At 44.2% G+C, this 16,317-nt stretch overlaps 2 protein-coding genes across 2 annotated transcripts in view; one reads left to right on the top strand and one right to left on the bottom strand.

Annotated features, from left to right (window-relative positions):
* The first annotated feature begins 1,885 nt into the window (after positions 1 to 1,885).
* LOC148144324 (uncharacterized) overlaps positions 1,886 to 16,317 on the top strand; it is a 222,541-nt gene continuing 208,109 nt past the window's right edge. The window contains exon 1 of the mRNA XM_087974670.1: positions 1,886 to 1,920. The gene's annotated coding sequence lies outside the window, so the exon portion shown is untranslated. The remainder of the gene's footprint in view (positions 1,921 to 16,317) is intronic.
* On the bottom strand, positions 5,920 to 9,900 carry LOC148144326 (uncharacterized; the record flags this gene model as incomplete). Its single annotated transcript, XM_087975320.1, has 1 exon — positions 5,920 to 9,900. A coding segment is annotated over one exon (999 nt), but the record flags the coding sequence as incomplete, so codon positions are not given.

Raw genomic sequence — 16,317 nt, 5'->3', positions numbered from 1 at the left:
TTGTTTCTTATGTATTGCAAAAAACTTTTACTATCATTTCTAACATTACTGGTCCGCTTACCTTCATATTTGATCCGCTCCTTCCTATTTCTCTCTTTGTTATCTTCTGTTTGTTTTTGTAGTCTTCCCAAGCTTCTGATTTCCCAGTGGTCTTGGCTACTTTGTAGGCTCTCTTTTTCGTTGATACATTTCCTGACTTCCTTTGTCAGCCATGGCAGTCTTCTTTTCCCCCCCACCCCGCCCGAGAATCTTTCTTTTTTGGGGGGATGGACCTCTGTACTGTGTCCTCAATTACACCCAGAAATTCCTGCTATTGTTGCTCTACTGTCTTCCCCACTAGGCTCTGCTTCCAGTCAATTTTTGTCAGTTCCTCTCTTATTGCCCTTTATTTAACTGTAACACCATTACATCTAATTTTGCCTTCTCTCTTTCAAACTGCACACTGATCTCTACCATATTATAATCACTGCCTCCTAAGTGTTCCTTTGCTTTAAGATTTTTAATAAAGTCTGGCTCATTACATAACACTGAGAATTGAAATATGCTCAGTTAGGCCACAGTTGAGGACAGTGTGTAAGGGGCGAATGGCCTATTCCTAGCCTTTTGAAATTGGTTCTGGCTCAGTGGAAATAGAACCATTGAATTGTAGAGCACAAAAACAACCCTTCAGTATATGCCAACCAGATAGCCTAAATTAATCTCGTCTCATTTGCCAGCACTTTGTCCATATCCCTCTAAAACTTCCTATTCATGTACCTATGCAGATGCCTTTTAAATGTTGTATTTGTAACAACCTCCACCATTTTTCCTGGCAGCTCATTCAGTTCACACACCAACCTCTATGTGAAAAAATTGCCCCTTGGAGCCGTTTTAAATCTTTCCCCTTTCACCCAAAAACTAATGTCCTCTTGTACTGGACTCCCCTGCCCCAGGGAACACCTTATCTTTTTCTCATATCCATACCTGTCAAGATCTTATAAACCTCCATAAGGTCACCCCTCAGCCTGCAATGCTCCAGGGAAAATAGCCCCAGCCTATTCAGCCTCTCCCTGTAGCTCAAACCCTCCAACCCTAGCAATATTCTTATAAATAATTTCTGAACTCTTTTAAGTTTCACAACATCATTCTTGGTTGGTGAGTAATAGGCTGTGAACAATCTATTTTGTTCAGGTCGTAAGAGGGGGCTTTTCTTGAGGCGAATTAACTTTCACACTTTTTTTAATCCTTGGGTTCCTTTTAAATCTTTCCCCTCTCACCCTAAACCTGTGCCCTCTAGTTTGGGATTCCCCCTCCCCTGCGGGAGAGACAGGCAAAAGGAATGAGATGTGCAGTCACAGGGAAAACAAATTGTAGCTCCCGCCTTTTTTAATCCCAAATTGGCAATTGGACACAAACTCTTTCAGTAAAAACTAGCACCGGTCGTCATTGGTCAGGTGGAGTAAGATGCGCTCTGATTGGGCGGAGCGTGGATGACGCGCGTCACTGAAGGAGGAGACGGGAAGAAGAAAAACAAAGATGGCGGCGCGAGGCTGCGGTTTTCTCATCGACTCAGCGGGCGGTTTCTGACGGAGGGAGGGGGACAGACAGGCACCGTTTACCTCAGAAAATACCTTTAAAATACATTTCAAATTAAAGCCGGAACTTTTCAAACAAAAGTTGTGAAGAAAAGGAGACAGTCCCCGGTGGGGTTTATTATTTATTTGTATATAATTCCCGGGGCCCGGGAAGGGGGAGGTGACGGTTACCGGGTGAACGAGAAAACAAATTAAAAATGTCGGCGGTGGAGGAGAGAGAGCCGGCGCCCGCGGCTTCTTCGGCGGCGGGGGGTAAAGTCCGGCGGAACACAAGCTGGAGGAGAGGCTGCACTCGGTGCTGTGCTGGACCGTGAGCCTGGAGCTACCCGCGGCTTCACTCAACCAGGTACCGGGCTGGGCTGAGGGGGAACCCGGGGATAAGGCGGATCGCCATTAGCCTGGAGCCACAATCACTCCCATTCCTAAAACAAACATAATTTCTATTAGAATCACCATCTAATCCTCCATACACCTCCTATAATCCATGTAGGAGGGCAGGCTGTACCATCTGACTGAACTGTTCCGATGTTAAATTGTGTATAATGCATAGATATATTTTTTTTATAAAATATACAATGTGATTTAACACATTGGATATGAAATACTGTCATCATGGGATTTGCAGCACTTCACAGCGCTGTAGAAGGTCACAGGCAATATTGTGTACGAGAGCCTGTGTAAACCTCTATGGTTGTGTTTTATAAATGTGATTTGAGGTAATTGCACGTAAAATGGGTAGGATTGTGTGTGTGTGTGTGTGTGTATGTAGGTAAGTTATTTAGATCCTGGGGTTTTGTCTTGCCCAGTGATGTGATGCAGGGAGGGGAGTGGGCATACTAATTAATCATTTTACCAAATCCAGCATTTTGTTGAAAAGCTTCATTTCTTTGCGATTGTCATCTTCCAAAGAATCAACCTACCCAATATTTAAATGGACATGTGCACATGTATAGTTGTGTATGAATGCTGGAAATCTCTTTTTTTAAAAAAAAATTCTTTACTTTATTTCCTGTTCTCCATGCATGGCGAATTGGACATGTTTGATTTCTTTTTCTTGCAAGTGTTGTGAAAAGTAGTCTGATCATGGAAAAGTCGACCCTAGTTCTTCATAGACAACCGACCCATGTTTGTGAGACAGTGTGATGGCCGTCATGTTCCACTCCAGCTCTGCAGTCTGTCGGTTGTTCGGCTCTGTTCCTGTCTTCCAGTCTGTTGTCTGTATGTTCCACTCAGTTTTCAGAATTACCATAATTTTTTTTGCTTTATTCATCAGTTGAGCTTCTGCTTATGATACGGTATGAATCTTGACAGGCATGAATTTCAGCCCCTCAAGTAGTATCCAAGTAACAGTCGACCCCCTAAATTTAACCTTAAAAAGTAGTCAAAAATTTGACTATTACTTGAGTATATACGATATAAGTGAATTAATGTTCATTGCTTCTTCGCTTTACGCTATTTTGCCTTATGAAAGGTTTCATAGGAACGCTCCTCTTTTGGATAGTGGGGAAAACCTGTATCAGTACAACACAGTCACAAGCCATTCTTATTTGGTTTAGGCACCCCTGTCAAGCCTGTGCCAATTCTTAATTTTCACTTGGACCTGCTATTTATTGCCCATGTGCAGTTTCTATCCTTCTGTTCATCTCGCGTTCATGTGTCTATCAAGATACACCTTAAACGTTGCTAAGATGCCTCCTTCCACCACCCATCAACCCTCTGTGTGAAAAATCTTCCCCTCCACTTCTCCTGTGGACTGCCCTCCTCTTGCCTTGAACCTGTGCCCTTTTGTTGTTGTTCTTTTCACTCTGGGGAATAAAAAAACCTCTGAGTAACATAGAATCCCTAGTGTGGAAAAGACCATTCGGCGCAACATGTGCACACTGACCCTCTGAAGAGTAACCGACACAGACTTATTCACCTACTCCTATTACGCAACATTAGCCCTTGACTAAAGCACCCTCTCCCAGAGCATCCACGTTCCTTCTGATAGCGTGGTGACCAGAACTGCATACAATATTCCGAATGTGGTTGAAATAAATAGCTGTAATGTAACTTGCCAACTCTCACACCCAGGAAAGGCAAGCATCCTATGTGCCTTCTTGACCACCATACCCACCTCTGTTTCCACTTCCAGATCCCTTTGCATGCCAGTGCTCCTAAGAGTTCTGTCATTTATTGTACAGTTCTTGTATTTCTTTCTCCCTTGTGGCTGTATCCAGCTTCCCCTTAATTCTACTCCCCCTTCATCTCTTTGCCCACTCATCACCCCTCCACACATCAGCATATCATAAGACCATAGGAGCTGGAATTAGGCCATTCATCCCATTGAGTCAACTCCACCATTCAATCGTGGCTGTTAACTTTCTCAAGCCCATTCGTCCCAGAACCCTTGATCTCCTCGATACTCTAGAACATTTCTGTCTCCATCTTAAATCTGCTCAATGACCTGGCCTCCACAGCCTTCTGTGGCTGTGAATTCCATAGATACACCACTCTCTGGCTGAAGAAGGTTTTCCTTATCTCCCAACTAAAGGGTCTTCCTTTTCTTCTTAAGGCTGTACTCTCGGGTCCTACTTTGTCCTAACAATGGAAACATCTTCCCAACATCCACTCTGTCCAGGCCGTTCAATATCCTGTAGGTTTCAATTGTAACCCCCCTCATCCTTCTAAACTCCATATAGTCCCAGAGTCCTCAAAAGTTCCTCATATGTTAAACGTTTCATTCCTGGGACCATTCTCGTGAACCTCCTCTGAACACCCTCCTGGGCCAATACATCCTTGCTAATAGGAGGCCCAAAACTGCTCTCAGTGCTGCAAATGTGGCCTGACCAGAGCCTTATAGTGTCTCAGAAGTACATCCCTGCTTTTGTATTCAAGTCCTGTCAAAATAAATGCCATTATTGCATTTGCCTTCCTAACTACTGACTCAACCTGCAAGTTTACTTTGAGAAAATCCTGGACTTGAATTCCCAAGTCTCTTTGCACTTCGGATTTCTGTATTTTCTTCCCATAATCCTTCTGTTCCAACAGTGACTGTCTGGTGTCAGGGCAGCACTAGTGATTTACTGACATGTGGATTGTATTTGGGGATACCAAGGAATGTCAGGAACTGCGAGTATCTCAGGAGCAGTCATTATTCCTGGAAGAGGCAGACAGGAATGTGGTGTGGTCCTGTAAACTCCAGAACTTTGATAACTTCATGAGTCAGCAATAACGCTTTCTGGACCAAGAAACGAAAGGGCCAATGAGAAACTGCTACAAGGGAGTTAACAAATAACATACATTAACTATCGCTGGGAAGAAGGAGGCAAAACAATGAGCTGTTTCTTTGGACAGATGAGATAATGGTGTTTAATAACTGTGACAAAAGGACAATTAATTCTGCCTGTAGAAGGAAGGCCTTGGTGTAGAGGGCATACAAGGAGCCCTGTAATCCTGTATTCCTGATGAAGGGCTTTTGCCTGAAACATTGATTTTTCCTGCTCCTTGAATGCTGTCTGAACTGCTGTGCTTTTCCAGCACCACTCTAATCTCGACTCTGGTTTCCAGCATCTGCAGTCATTGTTTTTACATTGGCGTAAAGGGGTTAATTGCAGGACAGGCTGTTTCAAACAGGTGGAAAACCCTCAAGGATAAGAAGGTAAGCTACAGACCTGAGGTCTCCAGAAGTGTGGGGAGATGGTGTTAGAATCTAAAGAAACGTTACACCACAAATCTGAAAGTGACGGAACTCCACCAGAATTCAACTCCAGAATGTTTCAGCTGCAGTGCTTGGAAGAACAACCCTGCATCAAACCCCTGTAAACTTCCAGAGATGGGCACTGTTGGTAGAAACAATGTTAAATTCCGCCATCACTTGGGTGATAGCCAAGATTTGGGGGGTGAGGGTGAACTTGCTTACTTGAGGGGTTTTATATTTTGGTTCCTCCTTACAATAAAGTGTAAATTATGATTCAACAGTTGGTTGTCTGTGCAGTTTCTGAGTCAGTCAGTATTCAAATTAAAGCGATTCACCCACAATCAGAGTGAGAGGCTAGGATTAATAATGACTCCTTTGCATTCAGCAGGACGGCACGTCAATACTGTTATAAAGCGAATGCTGAATCCCCTCCCCTCTGAGATCTCAAACTGAAACACCAAAAGAGGAGCGCATTGCCCTATAATCGGAAAATTAGTGTGAAAAGTAGTGTCATCTGCTCTAGTCTTAAAAACAAAAATAAATCCCTGACACTTTAAAAATCAACAAAAAGCAATTTACATATCCAACTTGAATGGTGAACAACTGAACTAAACTATTAACAAACCTAATAAATCCCTTCGAACTACTGACGATTCTGGCATAAAACAGGATTTTTGTCATATGCTGTTCCAGTAAATACAAGACCCACTAAAACAACAAGAAATAGAATTTCGTCTCTCAGATTACGTTTTACAGAATATTCTCAGCATCCTTCTATTGAATCTTTTGTCAGGAATGCCTCCTGCAATTCCTGCTCTTCTGGTTTTTTTGTAAATGATGCTCTCTCATTCACAGCTGACTGTCAGAGCTGATGTCTCTCTCTCGTGCTGAGGACTCTTAGCTCTAGCAATGGGGAGTTAGCTCTGGGGTTCTGTCCAACTGTCCCCTTCTTTTATGCCCTTGATGCCATATTGAGTTTTTACAATAGGATTGGTCCTCTGTTGTCAAAACCATCAGATTTAAATGTAATAGATATTGGTAGCCAAAGGACCGGATTTAAATTGATTGGCTAAATTGAAAAGACATTATCTTGGCCTGTTAACTGTACAACCTTGTGATAGAAATGTTTCTGTTTGTGTGCTCTCTGTTGTGATGTTACTCCTTTAAGAAGATTATGTCATCTTGATTTTTTTTCCCCCAGAGGGGTTGTAAAAGGCAGAGGGTCCGATTCGACTGGGCTAAGGGACTTCACTAATGGCCAACAGATATTGGCAAAGGCAACAATCGGAAAAAGGTTTGAGATTTTTTTTTCCTGAAACACTTCTACAGCGAAACAGTCTGTAAGGTCACCCCTCAGCCTCTGACCCTCCAGGGAAAATAGCCCCAGTCTATTTCAGCCTCTTGCAACAGCTCAAACTCTCCAACCCTGGCAGTATCTTTGTAAATCTTTTCAGAACCCTTTCATGTTTCACAACTTGTTACAAACATGTCGACTAATTCAGAGAAGCCTCTCAATTACAGCTGTAAATAGAGAAAGTGTGTTTAATCATGAGTCATGAATAAAGGCTGTATTAATATTTTATTGTGAAGTTTTACTCCTACAACTCCAAACAGAGCATACAAACATGATCAGAGGGGAGTGATTGAGAAAATATGTGGGGCAAAAATTTTAGAGTGTGGCTTGTGTATGGAATGAGCTTCCAGTGGAAGTGGTTGAGGTCGGTACATTAACAACATTTAAAAGACATTTAGTCAAACACATGGAGAGGAAAGGCTTAGAAGGATAGTGGCCACGTGCAGGGAAATGGGGTTACTGTTGATGGACATTTTGGTCGGCATGGACCAGTTTGGGCCGATGGGCCTGTCTCCGTGCTGTAGCACTGACTCGTGTCTCTTTGTCTCTCCAACAGTTTTGTTTTCAGATGAGCATCTCACTTAATCACACTGAATAAAATCCGATCTCATTAGTCAACTCTGATGTGGAAGTGCTGGTGTTGGATTGGGCTGGACAAGGTCAGAAGTCAAATGGCACCAGGTTAGAGTCCAACAGGTTTATTTGAACTCAAGATTTCAGAGCACTGCTCCTTTGTCGGTGAAGTGATGAAGCAGCAGCATTGAAGAAGGAGCAATGCTCCTAAAGCTTGTAATTTCAAATAAACCTGTTGGTCTGTAAGCTGGTGTTGTGTGATTTCTGATATCTTCAGCTGTGGGTTTGTGTCGAACTTAATGAGATATTTTGTCCAACTTGGCATTTTTAAACAGTATCACTTGGAGGGATTCACTTGAAACCTTTCAAGAGGTGAGTTCAACAAGACTGAACTATTCAAAGTTACTTGGACTCAATTTTAAAACTTACATCAGGACCGGTAGACATAGAGATGTACAGCACGGAAACAGACCCTTCAGTCCAAATCATCAACGCTGACAAGACATCCTAAATTAATTTGGTTCCATTTGTCAGTATTTGGCCCATTATCTTTCTGAACCCTTCCTGTTCATGTCCGAAACCAGATGCCTTCTCAGTGGTATAATTGTACCAGCCTCCACTTTCTCTGGAAACTCATTCCATACATGCACTACCCTCTGCGTGAAAACATTGCCCCTTACGTCCCTTTTAAATCTCTCACCCAGCCAAATAGCCTCTCCCTGCAGCTCAAACCCTCCAACCCCCGCCAACATCCTGGTAAATTGTTTCTGATACAGAAGTCAATGTTTTGGGAAGAACCCTTCTTCAGTCCTGAAGGAGGGTTAATACCCGAAATGCTAACTTTACCTCCTAATGCTACCTGGCTTGCTGCGTTCTCCCAGCCTCCTGCTTGCCTACTTTGGATTCCAGCAACCGCAATTATTTTTTGTTTCTAACAAATGGTGGAGCAGACTCAATGGGCTGAATGGCCTCATGTCTGCTCCAGTGGTCTTGTGGTCTTAGGTTTCTGCAGATTCTTAGGAACGTGCATTCCCAGACTCCGAGTAATGTCGCCCACTGGAAGCAAAGTTTATGGAATCACAGAATCCCTACAGAATGTAAACAGGCCTTTTGGACCAACAAGGCAACACCAACCCTCCATACAGTTACCCACTCAGACCTATTCTCTTAACCCTATTACTTTACATTTACTTGGAGAAGGTGAGGATTGCAGATGCTGGAGATCAGAGTCAAGAATGTGGTGCTGGAAAAGCACAGCAGATCAGGCAGCATCCGAAGACCAGGAGAATCCTGATGAAGGACTTATGCCCAAAACGTCGATTCTCCTGCGCCTTAGATGCTGCCTGACCTGCTATGCTTTTCCAGCACCACACTTTTGACCAGTCTACATTTACCCCTGACTACTGCACCACACTTACACATCCCTGAACACTATGGACAATTTGGCTAGGCTAACTCACCCTAACTTGTACATCTTTGTATTGTGGGAGCAAAAGCGGAACACCCGGAGGAAACCCATGCAGACACGGGATAATCAAACAGTAGATTCAAACCCGAATCCATGGCTCTATGAGGCAGCTGTGCTAACCACTGAGCCACCATGTCGCCCCGAGCCACTTTAGAGTTGCACTTGGGGGTGCGAGGCAGTGTGCAGTCCAGAAATTTTTTGACAATTGGTACAGTGGGAAAGTTGGTGGGCTTTTAAGAGTGGGGCACAAGGTTTAATCCACAGTAGCGTCACTGGCAGTATCCGATTGTTGGGAGCACTGGTGCCCCCGCTGGTGTCTTTGCAAGTTGCTGGAAAATGTGAACCTCTTGCCACACTCAGGGCAGCCGAATGGCCTCTCCCCTCTATGGACCCGCTGGTGGGTCAGCAGAGCAGAAGAATTGCTGAAGCCCTTCCTGCACTCAGGACAGTAGAACGGCCACTCTCCCATGTGGATCCGCTGGTGGGTCAGTTGGTGGGAGGAGCAGTTAAAGCGTTTCTCGCACTCTGGGCAGGAGAACGGCTTCTCCCCAGTGTGGACCCGCTGATGCCTCAGCAGGTGGGAGGAATTGCTGAAAGCCTTCCCGCACTCGCGACAGCTGAAGGGCCTCTCCCCCGTGTGGACCCGCCGGTGGGCCACGAGGTTGGAGGAGACTGCAAAGCCCTTCCCGCACACTGAGCAGGAGAATGGCTTCTCCCCGGTATGGACCCGCCGGTGGGTCAGCAGTTGGGAGGGCTGGGGAAAATTCTTCCCACACTCCGGGCAGGCAAATGGCCTCTCCCCAGTGTGGACCCGCTGGTGTGTCAGCAGGGAGGAGGAACTGCTGAAGCCCTTCCCACATTCAGGGCAGGGGAACGGCTTCTTGCCTGTGTGGACCCACTGGTGCCTCAGCAGGGCAGAGGAATCGCTAAAGGCCTTCCCGCACCCGGGGCAACTGAATGGCCGCTCCCCCGTGTGGACCCGCTGGTGCTTCAGCAGGTCAGAGGATTTGCTGAAGGCCTTCCCACAGTCAGAGCAGGGGAAGGGCCTCTCCCCGGTGTGGACACGCTGATGCGCCAGCAAGTGGGAGGAGTGGGTGAAGCTGTTCCCGCAGTCGGGGCAGGTGAATGGTCTCTCCCCAGTGTGGACTCGGCGGTGGTCCAGCAGGTGGCAAGAGCGGATAAATCCCTTCCCACACTCTGGGCAGGAGAACGGCCTCTCCCTGGTGTGACTGCGCTGATGAATTTCCAGGGCAGATGGGACACTGAAGCCTTTCCCGCAGTCACCACACTTCCACGGTTTCTCCATGGGGCGAGATTCCTCTGGTTTCTCCATGGCCAAAGCTTCAGCTGCACACAAACGCGTGTACAAACCCTCCCTGCCGTGAATTCCTCTTTCCAGGCTGCATAATTGTGAAAGGCTGCACATTCAATGCGCTGCCACAGTAGTGTCTCTCATCCAGCTCCACTGATGCTGAAAGCGTACTGAAACAGAAACCAAAGAATTTTGCTCTTTCTCACAGAATCATAGTCAAAAATCATTACAGTCCCAATGGATTGATTGACTGCCTGTCATTGACATGAAAATGAGGACTGCAGATGCTGGAGAGTCCGTCAAAATGTGTGGTGCTGGAAATACACAGCAGGTCAGGCAGCATCCAAGGAGCAGGAGAGTTGCTGTTTCGGGCATAAGCCCTTCAACTACTGAATTTGAAACTTCAGTCTTCAAATCTTCAAATGCATTGGAAAAAACAGATTATGAAAGTCATCACTGCCAGTCAGGGTAGAAATTCAGAACAAGCAATTCGACTTTATGCGGAACATTCTTTTCTTTTGGAATTCCATGAAATTGAAAGCACCATTACCCTCCTCTGATTGCTCTACATTTACACCTGATTAATGCATCTAACCTACACATCCTGGACACTATGGACAATTTAACATGGCTAATTCACCCAAACCAGCACATCTTTGGATAGTGGGAAGAAACAGGTGCACTGGAAGAAATCCGCCGCAAACACCAGACGGAGAATGTGCAATATCCACACAGACAACGGCCCCGAGGCTGGAATTGCATCTGGCTCTCTGGTGCCGTGAGGCAGCATCACTAACCACAGACACTGTACCTTCCTTTTCCAGTCCCGCCACCAAGTCACTCAGCTTGAGCTCACGCAAAGCACTAAGTTTAATTTTCGCTTCACACACACTGAACTTTCGGCCCGTCCCCACTTCCCCTACAGGAAATGCAAACAGCTGGGGGGTTGCCACATCAAATCCCTACAGTGCAGAATGAGGCCATTTGGCCCAACAACTCTCCATTTACCTCCGACTAATATACCTAATCCACACATCCCTGAACACTATGGGGCAATTGAGCATGGCCAATTCATCCTAACCTGTACATCTTTGGACTGTGGGAGGAAACCGGAGCATCTAGATGAAATCCACACAGCCACGGGGAGGACAATGTCTGTGTGGAGTTTGCACAGTCACCTGAAGCTGGAGTCAAATCCTTGTCCCTGGTGCTGTGAGGCAGCAGTGCTAACCACTGAGCCACGTGCTGCCCGTGTATGCTGAAAGAGATGCAATGTGGAACTTTATTGACTGTACCGCACAGTGGATTGTTGAGTAAGGTTGAGTCTCAAAGGATCTGGAAAGAGGTAGCTAACATTTAGGAGCGCATTGCGACAGATGCTGGAATCCGTCCTGAAAACAACAAATGCTGTAGATCACAGCTGGTCAGGCAGCGTCCACATAGAGAGAACAAGCTAACATTTCAGGTCTTCTTTGAGATTTATAAAATCTTGCTGGATACAGAGAAGGTGAATGCAGGGAGTCATTTCCCTGGAATGAGGGATTTCAAGACTAGCGGACATATTTTTAAGGTGAGAACAGAAAGATTTAAAAACAAAATAAGGGGTAACATTTTTACACAGAGTGCTTCACGTGTGGAATGAATTTCCAGAGGAAGTGGTAGATGCGCCTACAGTCACAACATTTAAATGACATTTGGATAAGTACATGAATAAGAAATGTTCAGAGGGATATTGGGCCAAGTACATGTAGGTGGGACTAGTTTAGTTTGGGATTATGGTCAACATGGACTGGTTGGACCGAAGGATCTGTTTCCGTGCTGCGTGACTCTGACTGGATATAGTGGATGTGGGGAAGATGTTTCCACCAGTAGGAGAAACGAGGACCAGAGAACACAGGCTCAGGGTGAAGGAATGCCTTCAGAACTGAGATGAGGAGGAAATTCTGCAGCCAGAGGATGGTGAATCTGTGGATCTCATTGCTGCAGAGCGCTGTGGAGGCCAAGTCGTTGAGGGCATTTAAGACAGGGATAGATAGGTCTTTGATAAGTAAGGGGATCAAGGGTTACGAGGAGAAGGCAACAGAATGGGGTTGAGAAACATATCGGCCATGATCGACTGGTGGAGCAGACTCAATGGGCCAAATGGCCTCATTCTGCTCTTGTATATTGTAGTCTTAAAACTGGGCAGATTACTGAAGTGGTTTTCATGAACAATTTCAGAGTCCTGAAGTAAAGCCGAAGAGGTGTACAGCACGGAAACAGACCCTTTAGTCCAACTCGTCCATGCCGACCAGTTATCCTAACCTAATCTCGTCCCATTTGCCAGGACTTGGCCACGATCGCTCTAAACCTTTCCTGTTCATATACCCATCCAGATGCCTTTTAAATGCCTTAGTTGTACCATCCTCCATCACTTACTCTGACACTCATTCCATACATTCACCACCCTCTGCATGAAACACTTGTCCCTGAAGTCCCTTTTAAAATCTTTCCCCTCTCACTCTAAACCTATTCCCTCTAGTTCTGGACTCCACAACCCAGGGAGAAGACCTTGTCTGTTTATAAAATCATGAGGATTATGGATAGAATAAACGTGTCGAAGGTCTCCAGTCTGTAAATCAACCCTTCACCACCACTCTGTCTACTACCTTCAAACCAGATCTGTATCCAAATTGCTAGTTCTCCCTGTATTTCTCGAGATCTAACCTTGCTAACAAGTCTCTCATGAGGAACCTTGTTGAATGCCTTTTTTTTAATAGATATTTTTACAAGTTTACAAAAATAAACAAAACTCTCAGATATAAACATTGATATACAATTAGCTCAAATATACAATAACCATAATTTGACAAAAAAAGAAAAAAAAAACAAAACAAAAAAAAACGAAAAGAAAAAAAAACACAAACAAACAAAACTCAACTATCTACTAATCTAACCTACAACTAACCAGGGTGTATATTTAAGTCTCTTACATGCTCGGGATGTGTTAACATCAGATATGATAAAACCCGTATTCGTGCGGGATTCCTCCCCCGAGGGGCCGCGGACCAGCCAGGTCTGTAGTCTCAATTAAATAAAAGCCCTTGTTAGGATAGCCGAAATATCTGTATTTATGTAATTCAAAAAGGGCTGCCATATTTTATAAAATAATTCGGTCTTTCGGTGCACCATATTTGTGAGGAAGTCAAGGGGAATACATTCCATAATTAGTCTGTGCCAATTTGAAAGTCCAGGGGGGCCCTCCGCCACCCAGTTCATCAAAATATTTTTCCTTGCACAGAAAGAAAGAATAGAAAATAGTCTCTTCCCGTACGTGTCCAGGGAGGGAAAGTTCGAAAAGCCCAAGAGGAGAGATACGGGGTCCACTTTTATTTCCGTTCCTAAAATTTCTGTCAGGGTGCTTGCTACTTTAGTCCAATATCTACGGATCTTATGACAGGTCCATAAGCAATATACAAGAGTGCCCACCTCTATTTTGCATTTAGGACACATTGGAGATGCTCCTGCCTTAAATTTTGCCAATCGAACCGGTGCTATATGGGCCCTATGAAGTATCTTCAGCTGGATAGCCTGGGTTCTGTTGCAAATAGTAATTCTTCTAGCATTTTCCCAGATATCATTCCACGTTTCTGTGGAGATTTCTAGTCCCAGATCCTGATCCCATGTTTTAAGCAGATTATCCATATCTCCCGATACTTCATCATGTAGCAAATGATAAATATTACTGACGGAAGATACCCCCACTGGTCGTAGGACACTACATTCTCTATCGGATTTATAAAGACTATCTAATAACGTAGTCTTCTTCTGTATAAAATCTCGAATTTGGAAGTATCGAAAGAGGTCTCCATTGGGTAATCCGAATTTCTGACGCAGCTGTCCGAAAGACATCAGGACCCCATCCTTAAATAAATCCCCGAGACATGAGATACCCCTGGATCTCCAGAGTTTAAAAGTGGCATCTGTTAACCCCGGTTGGAATCCCCATGCTCCCACTATCGGTGCATAGGGGGATGTTTTATGTGAATTACCCTCATTTTGCCGCATTATATTCCAGGCCTTGATTGTATTCAGTATTATAGGGTTTTTACAGTGATCTGTAATGATTTTCCTCTTGTCTGAGAATAAAAGGTTAATAAGTGGGTATTTTACTTGAGAAGCCTCGATGTCCAACCAGATTGATTGTGGATCAGACAAGACCCAATCAGCTATATAACTTAATAGGGAACTTAATTGATATTTCCTAAAATCTGGGAAGTCCAATCCACCCCTTGCCTGTGGAAGCTGTAGCTTCTTCAGCTTAATAAGGGGCCGCCTATGGTTCCAGATAAAGGAACTCAGCCAGCCGTATAATTTACATAAAGCTGTCCTCGGCAGCATCACCGGAAGCATTCTCATAGGATATAGGAGACGGGGCAGGATATTCATTTTGATTAATGCTGTTCTACCCAACCAGGAAATTGGCAGGTCTCCCCATCGCTGGAGGTCCTGCCTTATCCTTTCCAATAAATACACAAAATTAGCCTTATACAACTGACCAAATACTGGGGTAATAAAAATGCCTAAATATAAGAAACCCTCCAGGGACCAGCGAAAGGGAAAAAGGGAACCGTCCGCTAAGCGGGGTATCACAGCAAGGCCACCCATTGGCATAGCCTCCGATTTTGAAAAGTTAATTTTATAACCTGAGAATGCACTAAATGTATTAATAACTTGGATTAAGCGAGGTATGGACGTCAAAGGGTTACTGAGGAATAGAAGAACATCATCTGCATAAAGGGTAATTTTATGTTTACCTGTACCAATCCTTGGGGCCACTATATTAGGATCAGCTCGTATAGCTTCTGCTAGTGGTTCAATTATTAGCGTGAATAACAATGGCGAGAGGGGACATCCCTGACGGCAGCCCCTACCCACACTGAAGCTATCCGAGCCTAATCCATTGGTAACCACAACTGCTTTGGGATCACTATACAATGTTGAGATCCATTTGGTAAACACCTGTCCAACACCAAACCTCTCCAATGTGTAAAACAAATATGACCATTCGACCCTATCAAATGCCTTTTCCGCGTCTAATGAAACCACTACTCCTGGTATCTTTCCCTGATGACAAGCTTGAATCATATTCAGAGCCCTTCTAACATTATTGGATGATCTACGGCCCTTAATAAACCCCGTCTGATCCTCCTTTATAATATGTGGCAGTATCCTTTCTAATCTCAGTGCTAACGTTTTAGAGAGGATTTTAAAATCTACATTTAGCAAGGATATTGGTCTGTATGATGTACAATCTTCTGGGTCTTTTCCTTTTTTAAGGATAAGAGAGATATTTGCCTCTTTCAACGAAGGCGGGAGACAGCCCTGACTATATGCATAGTTATACATATCCATAAGTGGACCAACCAGTATTTCTGTAAATTCTTTATAGAATTCAGCTTGAAAGCCATCTGGGCCCGGCGTCTTACCATTTTGAAGGTGCCTAATTGCATCAACTATTTCTTGGGGTGTAAGAGGAGCATTTAGGACCGATACTTGTTCCGGAGTTAGGTCTGGAAAAGTCAAATTTTTAAAAAATGACTGCATCCTCTTCGTCCTATCTTCACAATCCTGTGATTTATATAACTCAGAATAGAATTTTCTAAAGGTCGCATTAATCTTTTTATGATCATGAGTCAAAATACCCGTACTTTCCTTGATAGACGTAATAGTCTGAGGGACCTTTTTTTTCTTTGCAAGAAATGCTAAGTATCTACCCGGTTTGTCGCCATATTCATATAACCTTTGCTTTGCAAATAATATTTCCCTCTTAGCCGTTTGAGTAAGTGTAGTATTTAGAGCTGTCCTAAGAGCTGTAATCCTTTGCAATTTAATAATAGAGGGTCTATCAGTATATGCTGTTTCAGCCGCTTTTAAGCGGGCTTCAAGCAGACGCTGTTGTTCTCCCTTTAATTTCTTCTGGGTCGCAGAGTAGGAGATGATCAAGCCTCGCGTGTAAGCTTTGATGGTCTCCCACATCATTGACGGGTTGCTAGCTGTACCTGAATTAATTTCTAAAAAAGTTTTAAATTCTTGCGAGAATTACTTTACAAATTTACTATCTTTCATTAAGAAGGGGTCCATACGCCAATGCCGAGGGGATGTCCCACTGTTCCTCGCCTTAGTTTCCATATATACAGCAGCGTGGTCAGAAATTGCTATATTACCTATTTTACAGGATGATATGGAATTTAAAAAAATTGAGGGGGCAAAAAACATATCAATTCTGGTGTGACATTTATGTGGATTAGAGTAGAAAGAAAAATCTCTACCCTGTGGATGAAGACATCTCCATACATCTACTAATCCTAATTCTTT

The sequence above is a fragment of the Chiloscyllium plagiosum genome, unplaced genomic scaffold, assembly GCF_037043375.1.
Source record: "Chiloscyllium plagiosum isolate Xiang-an unplaced genomic scaffold, Cpla_swu_hap1 HiC_scaffold_27, whole genome shotgun sequence".
NCBI classification, from domain to species: Eukaryota; Metazoa; Chordata; class Chondrichthyes; order Orectolobiformes; family Hemiscylliidae; genus Chiloscyllium; species Chiloscyllium plagiosum.
This window is presented reverse-complemented; position numbering and strand designations above follow the sequence as displayed.